Source organism: Carlito syrichta, unplaced genomic scaffold (assembly GCF_000164805.1).
Source record: "Carlito syrichta isolate Samal-C Ts95f unplaced genomic scaffold, Tarsius_syrichta-2.0.1 Scaffold304984, whole genome shotgun sequence".
In the NCBI taxonomy this organism is placed as follows: Eukaryota; Metazoa; Chordata; class Mammalia; order Primates; family Tarsiidae; genus Carlito; species Carlito syrichta.
Window position 1 is genome coordinate 284,563 of NW_007249080.1, and position 11,745 is coordinate 296,307.

The following is an 11,745-nucleotide window of genomic DNA, read 5'->3' on the forward strand; positions in this document are numbered from 1 at the left end:
CTCTACAAAATACTGGACTTGAAGCTTGGGTAGAAAGGTCATTTCCTGAATAAACTCAGGCAGTTTACAGAGCTGAGTCCTGGGAATTAGCAAAGGCAAGTAGAGGAAAGATTAGGAAGACCAATGTGATGAATAAACTGCTTCTCTTTAAATTGACTTTGTAGAAAACATCACAGAGTTAAGAACAAAAGTGCTGAGACATTCGACTACAATTTTTGTCTTTAAAAAGTAAGGTGAATCTAGATCAGAAGAATAAAACACAAATGAATCAAGATGATGGGAAAAGACAAAATACAGGGAGATATGTTGAGGGGGAGAAACATTCTTATTTATTTAATTGCATTTAATAAATTTATTTATTGATTTATTTTAAATTTTTTCTTTATTTTAAAGATATGGGGTACGATTCAGAGTTATGTATACAAATTTTCATTATGCAGGTAACCTTGTTGATGAGGTGTGCCCCTCCCTCTCCTGGCAGTTTCCCACTACTGTCAATTTCAATTCCTTTCTTATAGTATTATGATAATTGTTCAAGGTTCACTGATGAGTGAGAACATATGGTACTCTGTTCTTTGTTTCTGTGATAGACTACTGAGTAGGATAGACTCTAAATCCATCCAAGTTGCTGCAAAGTCCATATGCTTGTCCTTCTTTATGACTGTATAATATTTCATTGTTTGTATGTACCACTTTTTTTTATCCAGTCCAGCTTCGATGGGCAGCATGATTGTTTCCACGTTTCGCTATTGTAACAAACGTGCATGTGCATGTTTTGGTATAATGACTTGAGTTCCTCTGGGTATATTCCCAATAGGGGAATTGCTGGGTCATATGGAAGGTCAATTTCTAGTTCTTTCAGAAGTCTTCCAAAGTGGCTGCACTAGTTTGCATTCCCACCAGCAGTGTAGGAGCATTCCTTTTTCTCTTCATCCTCACCAGCACCTCTTATTTGTTTTATTAATGATGGCCATTCTTATTGGGGTTAGATGGTACCTCAAGAGATAGTATCTCTTGATTTGCATTTCTCTGATGATGAGTGAGGCTGAGCACTTTTTCATGTGTCTGTTGGCTGTCAGTATATCTTCTTTTGAGCATTGTCTATTCATGTCTTTTGCCCACTTTTTAATGGTGCTGGGGTTTTTTTGTTTTTTTTGTTTTTTTCCTTTTGGTGCATTTCAGTTCCTTGTAGATCTTAGATGTTTTAAATTTATTTTAAAACTTAGACTTCTTAAAGGCAGATTCAAGAGATTTGAGTTTTGAAATATTTAAAGAGTCAACTAAATTTGTCTCCGGACAATCATGAATAATTTTTTAATGGGTGGGAGATTGATATTTACAATCTTCCACTAAAATAAACTTTGAAGTAAACACTCAAAATTGTATTCAGATTTGTCTGGGAATATATTATAATGGAGATCTAATTCAACCTGCAAATACCATCAATGTCCGATCCTTAGTTTTGTAGAAAGAAGACTTTGAATTTGAGGACTGAGAGCATGGAGGGATAGTGCCATTCATAAGGTTCTTTTCTCCCTTGCATATTCCCTTAAGCAGCTACTTTGCCTTGACAGTGATGTATATCTTTATTTTTGTATCTTCTTTATATCTGTAGGATATGTATCTCATGACTGGGCACAGTGGCTCATGCCTGTAATCCAAGCAATTAGGGAGGCTGAGGTGGGCAGGTCACTTGAGCCCAGGAGCTCTAGACAAGCCTGGGCACTACAGCAAGACCGCATCTCTATAGGAAGGAAGGAAGGAAGGAAGGAAGAAGGGAGGGAGGGAGGGAGAGAGGGAAAGAAAAATATGTATCTCAGCAACTTGCTACATACTTCATAGAAAAAGACACTATTCATTGGTAACCTAATGTTGATTAATTAGTGTTTCTTAAATAGAGAAGGGTAAATTTAAAGACATCAAGAAGACTTAAGTACTTGAAAACACAATCATATTAGGCTTACATTTAGACCTAAATGAGATGGAGATGACTTTGGTTTGACATAGACAACAGAAGAGACAAATAGTTACCACTGAATTGTTGTATCTCACCTTTTCTCTAATCAAAGGTAAATTCCTTGAACATGAAGAGATCCCAGGCCTTACGGTAACATCTCATATTGTGTTTTGTTGTAATCCATTAGCAGGTAGATGCATAAATAAAATGTAGCTTTATTCTAATAGAAGGGACCCACATAAAACATAATCCTGCAGAAGTATTTAAAGAAAATTTGTGTGTGTATATTACGGATATGTCAATACAGCTAGCCTTCTGTGTCAAGGTATTCCATAACCATGGATTCAAGCAACTAGGGATTGAAAATATTGGAGAGGGAAGGGGTCGCCCTCCGGCATGCCAACTGGGAGCACCCCCCACAGTGCCCGAGGCATGATGGCTGGCTGATGGTGGGTCTCCCGGCCCCTACATGTCTGAGCACCCATCTGGGCTTTCCCAGATCTAAGGTTAGGCAACCCCTGGGTAGGTGCTGTCAGAAAGGGAAAGCCTGGCTAGGTAATGTCAGACTTCTCCCCTAGCATGGCCTCAGGCTCCTCATAGTCCTGCGTCCTCCTCTGTATTTTCTGAGGAGTTTCAGCCTCCAGGTGGGGTTTAGGCTTGAGCAGAGATGCCTGCCATTTTCCTACAATCCTTAGGGGTCGTCCACACCCCACCCCACTTTGGCCTCAACCAACGGAGCTCAGGCCTAGGCCTAGGTCCTGGGGGCCCAGGATCCGGCCAGGGGTCCCAACAGAAGATGGGGGGGGGTAGGTTTGGGTTAGGAGGAAAAAAAGAAAAAAAAGAAGAAGAAAATATTGGAAAAAACAACAATAAAAATACAGTGTAACACTTATTTACATAATATTTGCATTTTATTTATTAAGGATTACAAGTAATGTAGGGATAATTTAACCTTTACAGGAGGATGTGTGTAGGTTAGGTGCAAGTACTGATCATTTTAACAAAGGGACTTGGGCATTCATGGATTTTGGTATTGTTTGGTTTGGGATTCCCTGAATACAATGCTCCAGCTTGGGCAGCAAAGAGAAACACTGCCTCAAAAAGAAAGAAAGGGAGAGGGATAGAGGGAAAAGAAAAGAAACAAACAATAGACCAACAAAAATCAATAGCATAATCTCTGAAAGAGCTTAAAATATATTTGACAAGATGATTCAAGACAGAAGAAGCAAAAAATAATAAAAATGTTAAAGAGAAACCAGATTTAAAAATTATAATATTGCAATACTTTGTCAATATACTTGAAAATTTAGAGATATAAGACCATGTTTTACAAAGGTATAATTGACCAATATTGACTCAAAAAAGAATAGATACTTCAAATGAATCTCTAACCATTATATAAATTGAATCAATATTATAAAAATCTATTCATTAAAAAATATCAGATTCGGATGATTGTACAAATGGGTAAATTTCAAGAACTGAATAATCTTAATTTAGACAAATATAAAAGAAGAAATAAGGAAAAAGCAAGTGGGGGAAATATCCCAGCACATTTTATGATACCATTGTAATCCTATCATCAAGAAGAGTATTAGAAATGCAAATTATAGTGCAATCACCCTTAATGAATATAAATGAAACTCATTAGCAAGGTGAAACTAATAATGCATACTTACTGTCATGTTTTAAAGATCTTTAACCCATTGATAAATATTCAATCATCAGGTGCAGAGAATTATCACTTATGGCTTATCTGGTATAACCTAGGCATTGTGCTGGCTACTTTATATACATTAGCTAACTTAACTAAGATGTTGAGGTTTTAGAGTTAGTTGTTTTTACTCTTTGGCAACAAAGTACTAAAATGTCATTAGTAAATACCTCTCTTTAACATCTGATTACAAAAATAAGAAAGAAAAATGAGCCTACTAGCAAAGTGAGATTCCCAGCGGCTCATTAGTTAGTTAACTGGGGAAAGTCACTTCACTTACTGAGACCAAGTTTATTAATTGCATTTGACTGCAACAGCTTAAAAAAAGTATGTCTAGAAAAAATCTGTTTAAGACTATTAGTAATATGGAAAGAACAGTGCTTCAAGAGTTGGAGAAATAAAAATACCGGTTATATCAATAGTCAATTAAAAAAACAAGACAACTGTAGCTTCAAATAGTTTTCCTTGCCTCTTGAGGAGTTGAGATGTTACTGATACAACTGTTTAGTTTATTTGAGGAGTCAATGATAAGTTTGAAGTGACTGATGAATCAGTCTCTACAAATAGTATGTATGAAACAACCATAGCTGAGAATATTTTCAGAGTTCAGAAAAAAACTAATTCATTACAATCAGAAGTAGAATTTGCTAAGATGTGTGAAGCATAAAGAGGGCAATCTGGATACATTCACAAAATTCGTTAAAATGTAAGACATATGATTATTCCTTGAAATATTCCTAGGTAGGTGCAATGTGGAACCACATTTGGGTATTTCATGTGTTATTAAAACAGTAGTGTCTTCTTTAAACTTTATTTGTTCTCACCAATTTAGCTATCTTCAGTTCTGTGAAATTCTGTCAGAATAGAATCTAAATATTGCGACTAGTCCTACCACACAGCAATTTGATGACTGAGTGGCAAAATTTCATTGCAATAACTTCTTCTCCTCCTTCTCCTCTTTCCTTATTCCTTCTTCTTCTTTCTTCTTCTTTCTTCTTCGCTAAAATTGAAGTTTTTCTGAACAAGAAGAATTGCCCTCAAGCACTATTATTAAACACTGAATGGCTTTGGAAATTAGTTTTTACTGCACAATTAGAAATATTTCTTTATGAATTTCATCTAAAATTATGAGCTAAAACATTTATATGCAAATCTGATACAGTGGTAAAGCCATTTTGATGATGACAATATTGCGTGAATCACAAGTAATGGCAAGTTGCTATATAAGCTTCCTGTCCTATCAGAAGTTAAAACAAGAAATGAAATCTCCATTCCCACACAGATTTGCAGTGGATATATTTACCGAGCACATACTAGCCCCAGCTGTACTTTTGGACATTGATGCAAATGTAAAGTAAATTCCCATATTTCCAATTCCTGTTCAGTGTTCAACTGAGGAACTTCAGTTTAAGCATCAATTGGAAGTAATTTATCTACAATGTAGTGACCTTCTAGAAGGCAACTGTCAAGAAAAGAATCTAATAGAATTCTGTAAATGACTCCCATATGATGAACGTGCTCAATTAAATTCATATGCTTGCTACTGATATCAGTATTTGGAAATACTTATCTGGCTAAAAAGACATTTTCAAAGATGAAATACAGAAATTTTCAGTACAAATCTACATTAATATATCAATACTTGCAATTGGCTTTGATGAAAGGGAACACTCATTTTGAAAATCACTTAAGCAAAATGTTAGCTCCCCAAAGAAGAATTTTATTATTCTCATCAGTATTCTGCTTAAGAATTTTCCTCATTTGTATTAAAAAAAACTCAATTGTTATTATATTTTGAATGCTGTCCATAAAATTTTTGTGAAAATTTGCTTTCTCTCTTTTTGTATAAGTACCTAAATAATATCTTCAGTTTCACCTCTTGGTCTGCAATGCCTAAAATATTTACAGCCTGGTCCTTTGTTTAAAAAGTATGTCAACCCTTGTATTAAATCATGAGTTTAAAATGCTGCTCACTTATTTTAAATTATTAAATGAATTATCAGCTACCCAAACTTTTCGGTATCCATGACTTGAGAGTGGAGGTACTAAGTAAAGATGGAAAAGTAGGAGGAGGGTGCATATAGTTAGTATAATTTTATCCCTAATTCAAGAATTGTTGTAATATTTAGTGGTAAAGCAAACATGATAATCTAGGAAATTAGAAATAACTGTTTTCCTCTTTTTCAGCAACAATTAATGTGGAAATTACTATAATCAACCCGTTCTAATTAAATTATTTTTCATGATTTTAATGATGACTTTTATGACAACAATATTCCCATATGTTAGAGGTAACACCGCTTGAATAAGTTATATTAAATCCATTGTGTACTGTATCTAACTACTTTGCTCTTACCCATAATTGGGCATTAATAATAACCTCACATACTTTCAATTTTTTGAGTGTTGGTTGTAGAATGAATCTGGCACTTCTTCTCACTGTTTATACAGATATTTATTGAATCTTACTTTGTATCAGGCACCACCACAGCTAACTAGGATGATGTGGTAAAGATGACACAAAGGATGCCTGCCTTTGCGGGCTGTGCATTCTTGCCTTAAGACTAATGTCTGATAAATAAAAATGTTTATTATAATCTCCAAAGGAAGAATTTACCCTGCTAAGAACTAAATAAAACTTTGTCATAAGGGTGCCCTGTTATCTGAACATAATTGGCACTAAAATATGACTTTTATTTAAAACAGGGAAGAAAAATGCACCACAAATAGGGAGGGGGAATGTTAAATTGATAATTTAAAAATAAAATGGACCATACCATACATAGTTTGGTATGTAGGACTTATATTTGTTTTAACAGCATTGTATAGTGGCATGAAATATCTTTTATCTCTTTTTTTTTTTTTTTTTTTTTTTTGAGTTGGAGTCTCACTTTGTCGCCCAGACTGGAGTGCAGTGGCCGCTCCCGGCCACCGCAGCCTCGACCTGCTGGGCTCGGGCGATCCTTCCGCCTCAGCCTTCCGAGTAGCCGGAATTACAGACATGCGCTACCATGCCCGGCTGATTTTTTGATTTATTGTAGAGATGAGGTCTCGCTGCCCAGGCGGGTCTCAAACCCGCAGGCTCAGGCAATCCACTCACCTCAGCCTCCCAAAGGTGCGGGATTACAGGCTGAGCCACCAAGCCCGGCTCTTTTATCTCTTAATCATCTTTTCAGCATGATCATAAAGTAGGTCTGAATCACTTTGGCAAAATGATACTTCTACTTGTATATTTATATATATTTGTACTTATATAAATGCAGTCTTATCAAGTTTCCTGTATGTTTATCTTAACCTTTGATATCAAAATTATTTTCTCTTGAAGCATCTTTTGGGTGTCTGTCCTTGGTCATTTTCTTGTTAACTGATCTGGCATTTCCAGAACCATACTTCTCAGTGGGCTTGTCTGAGATTTGAGCATGTTTTCAAGAATAGTTTTCTGGACTTCATTAAATTCAGCATCTTCACGATATTTACATTTTTACTTTATAATAGATATGCATTCTAATTATATCAGATTGTTGTATGGATTAATTAAGCCAAACCAGTCAAGTATGACATTGACTCAGTGAGGCAGAAATGAATGCTAGTGACAATCAGGGAGGCTATTTGAGTGGTAACCAGTCAATTAACTCATCTATTTGTGAATGTTTGTATTTTATTCCTTTACTTCCTTATACAAACTCATAACGTTGAAAATTTGAATAATAAACAGTCTTTGTAGTTTGATTTATACCTTCAATTCTGATCCTGTAGATCAAGATAAAAGGATAAAAAGAAAAAAAACAGGATAATGGCATTGAATTTCTTCTAGGAAATAAAGTAAGATGGATATGTGAATAAGAGCTTTCTAGAGTTTGCCTATGAAAGGTATGTCTTGGTTTGGAAGCATTGAGCCAGAGGTGGAGTGTAATTCATTAACAGCAGTATTAGAATAAAATCAGTCTCTCACACCTCAAAAAGAACTGGAGCCCTCTCCCCTACCCTTTCTCAATTTCAGTACAAGATGACAATCAACAACTTGGATTGACAGCAAAACCGTCAAAAGGTACACCTTCCAATGACATAATAATATCCAGCTGACCAGATGTTAGCTATCTATATACCTGAGAGGAAAATCCTTTTCATTTTCCTTGATAAATATTTGCCCCGGTACTGAGCTTTTTAAATATAGGGAAAAACAAAATTTAAAGTGGGTTCACCCAGAAACTAGAATCCTTTAAAATATCATGATGCGTTTTTTTTTTTAAATCCACTCAGAACTTTCCAAATAAACTCAGTGTTATTAATGATTTGCTTGAGCACAGATCTAGTAATTTCTGTTTGCAAGTGTGACATCCCACATCTCTCCCTTTCAACATGTCATGTCAGTCTCATGATTTTGTAAATCGCAGAACAAATGGAAGCTAACTCCTACTAGAAATATCAAAGCTTTGAAAGGCCACTTGGAAATAAGTTTCTCTTAGATGTCAGCGTTCTTGTGTGCTAGTCTTGTCTCTACTCTAATTAAATTCCAAGTGAAGCTGTCTCCCTCTCGTGGGACAGCTACCTCCTTCATGGAAGTAAAGGGTGGGGAAGGGGGGAGGGGGCTGGATCTTGACCTGTTTCCACCATGCCTCAAGAAGAACCAGAAAGAAAAAAATAACATCCCTTGTTTTAGGGATAGTATTCACAAAACGAATACCATTAACTGAAAAGTTACACATGTTTAGGAAAAATGTTTTAAAATACTTTCAAGTTGTAGAATCATTAAAGCTTTGGAGCATGCATTTAGTTATGTGCTAGTATTGATTTGTTCAAGAATTTTAAGTTTACTATGCCAAATGTAATAGTTATGGTAAATACTTAATGAAAGCTAAGACCTATAAGAGTGAACATTTAGGCACGTATTAAAGCCTTAATAATCAAAGAATAATTGAAAAGTAACTTCTCAGCACAAATGTTGAGTTAAAGATTTTTAAATAACTTCATAAACAATTTTTAAATAAAAGTGTACAAAATGTTGTCAAAAAGCAGACTTACCAGATTTGGTTTAAATATATACTAAGAAAAGGTTTTGGCAAATGAATGTGTTTTGTGCAGATAAGTAAAGAATTGATTTTCAGAACACCTAAGGCGCAGGATTCTAAATGTCTAATTTCTCTGTGGTATTGTTTGCACTAATCGCTTACTTGTTGCACCTCTAAAGCAAATTTCAATGTAATATGTCCACATTTTTAAATACTAATCAACCTGATGGACAACATCTGCCTGAAATGCAAAAAAAAAAAAAAAAAAATCAAGATTTTATTGTGCCAGTTAAAAGTTGATGAACTCAAAAAAAAAAAAAAAAAAAGTTGATGAACTCTATGTAGATTGCTCAAGTCCCTCAGTTCTCAGTTTCCTTCTTGCTAAATTGATTAGTTTATATTCTGGAGTCATTAGCTTTCCAACTTTTTTGGAATTATGAATTGGTGGGGTCTAAGATATCTGTTAATCAATGCAGCAAGTGAAAAATGTGTGTCATTCCCATCATTTTAGGTTACTATGAGAAACTTTTACAACATGCGACAGACAGACTTAAACACTGAATTATCCAAAAAACACAGTTCAAAGAAGGTGTTCACCATCTTTCCACAGTAAGAGGTGATTGCCAGAGGCAGACTGGGACATCAGGGTCTCTGAGAGAAGTCCCAGCCACTTAGCCTCATAGTGCTCTGTAGTCTCTCTGAGAGCAGATGTATTTGATTTGCGATATCACTAGTTTATCAGAAAGAATTCATGAATTAATTCAACAGTAATTTATTGAGTGCTTACATCCAAGGTGCTAGAACTGATAATATTCATGTATGATTTTGTGATTTTTTTTTTTCTAGGACCCACTGATCTCAGCATGAAGAGGCAGTTGGCAACGAGCTCAGGATCCTCTAGCAGTTCAAACTCCAGACCCCAGCTGAGTCCAACTGAAATCAATGCTGTGAGACAGCTTGTTGCTGGATATCGAGAATCAGCTGCATTTTTATTGCGTTCTGCAGATGAACTGGAAAATCTCATTTTGCAACAGAACTGAGTCAGATGATGACCATATTCACTGAGGTCTAAATTTGCAGTTTCCACTAATGACTTTTTGATTTCTCAGCAGAGATACTTCTGATCTTACTGCAGTCTTTTAAGAGAAATACTTCCATTATACCACACTGTCCTTGATCCACTAAGTGATGTGTTAAGGTGCTTCAAAGGAACTCTGACCTCTGAAGTACTTGAGATACTTTAATGTGTCCAGCCTATTGCTTTTTGTTTTAGTGTGTCAGCATAAATATTGGGGGCAAAAAAAAAATGGCTTTATATTCTTAATTCAAGGATAAAACAGAAGAAGCTTGTGGTATAAAAAAAATGTTCAAGATCCATCTGAATTATTAGTGGAATTTGCTACTGACTCATTGGACTGAAAGCTGAAGTATCTGGCAAAAAAAAAAAAAAAAAAAAAGCCAAATTTGTTGCTACAGGATATAACAACCATGAAAAGGATCTTGTATTTTAAAAAATATGTAATTTTTATAAAAAAGAAAACTTGTTTTTCATTCAAAGTTGTCATTTTTACTTTGGTAACTTTTTCATAGGTCCTAAAAGAAAACTGTTTTGAGAAACTACTGTAAGTACCTTTTCCACATCCCTTTGCCTTCTCCTCTTTCCAAATTCTTTCTACAAAAATAACACTTGATGCTGGAAAAACCCTTGCCTATGTTCTTTAAGTCTTCACATCAGGAACTCCTTCCAAGAGAAGCCTGCATTTCTGCACTCATGCTGATCTCAAAAACCCACTCAATACTGCAGCTTGACCATAGCAGTTTTCATCACAGAATTTTTTATTATTAAAAAAGATATATCATTGAAAAAAAAATCACACCTTGGTTTCATAGAGCTGCTCTCTCCTGATTGCCGCTGCTTTCTACAGGCATTTCTCTAGCAGCAATTGGATGTAGATGACTGAATGTTCAGAGGTTGCAAGTGACAATCTGAAAATTTGCACTCTTGTGTGTAGTTTTCTTTTCATTTTTCTCTTTCAGAAGTAGTTTCCAAAAAGACCGTTACATCTCCTAATATGATTTGTATAATTTTCAGTTCTAGCTAAAAATAATGTAAAGAACTCTAAGCAGATGCAGCTGCAACTTACAACAAACTGTTCCCTCCTAGTCCTCATACTTTGCCCTTCTTTCTTATTTTATAGTGTGGGATACACATGAGTGGTGTTTTCTTTGTGCACTGAGGCAAGCCTATTTTTTACGTATTTAGGGAGAAGTACTTTAGTTCATGCTTCTTGTACACTTTTTTTCTGTTGTTTAGCTTTGGTTGGATTACAGATTCTTTGTGCATTCCTGAATTTGCCTTATTTCATGTAAAATTCATGTCATTCAGTTTTTGACAATGAGTTTAAGGCATCAGTGATATTTCTTATCTACTTGTTACATAGTTTTTCAAGTAATGACTGTGATTGTGACCGAGTAATGTGCACTTTTTCCTGTAACTGTGGACATTGCTATGCTTTTTTCTTCTAGTGTTTCTAGAATTACTGTTCCTTACAGTTACGTAAGCAAAAAACAAAAACAAACAAAAAAAGAGAACTTTTGTGATACTGTTGGTGAATATAATGTGAAAATCTTATTGAAATATGAGTATTTTGGAAATACATAGATGCACAAACATCTTTTAAGGTGTGGATTTAGAGTTTGCTTATTTAAATGAAAAATCAAAATTTGAAGGCTGGTATAATTTTCTCTGTTTTGTTTGGTTTAATAAACGGATTTCTGTGTTAAAACAATGATTGTGAAAACTTATAAACTTCCTGTATGATATTAAGCTTAATTTTCAGCAGTTTACTTTTAAAATCTGAAATGCTAATTGTACCTACATTTAGCACAAAATTGACACTCCAAACTTTTTTCTCAAGAATATCCTAAGGCCCCCTACAATCTGAGTATTCAGTCTACTGAAGAATTTATTCCAAGGAAGGGTAAAGGAAATTACCTAGTGAGTACTACTTCACTTGATTATATAAATCTGATAGAAGAATGTGTATGATTTTCTTAAAATTGTT

At 34.9% G+C, this 11,745-nt stretch overlaps 1 protein-coding gene across 3 annotated transcripts in view; it reads left to right on the forward strand.

Annotated features, from left to right (window-relative positions):
* NOL4 (nucleolar protein 4) overlaps positions 1 to 11,469 on the forward strand; it is a 282,271-nt gene extending 270,802 nt beyond the window's left edge. For all 3 annotated transcript variants that reach the window (XM_021713940.1, XM_008061040.2, XM_008061041.1), the window contains one exon: positions 9,527 to 11,469. In XM_021713940.1, the coding sequence (XP_021569615.1) occupies positions 9,527 to 9,720 (194 nt within the window). In that variant the 3' untranslated portion in view covers positions 9,721 to 11,469. The remainder of the gene's footprint in view (positions 1 to 9,526) is intronic.
* The last annotated feature ends 276 nt before the right edge of the window (positions 11,470 to 11,745 follow it).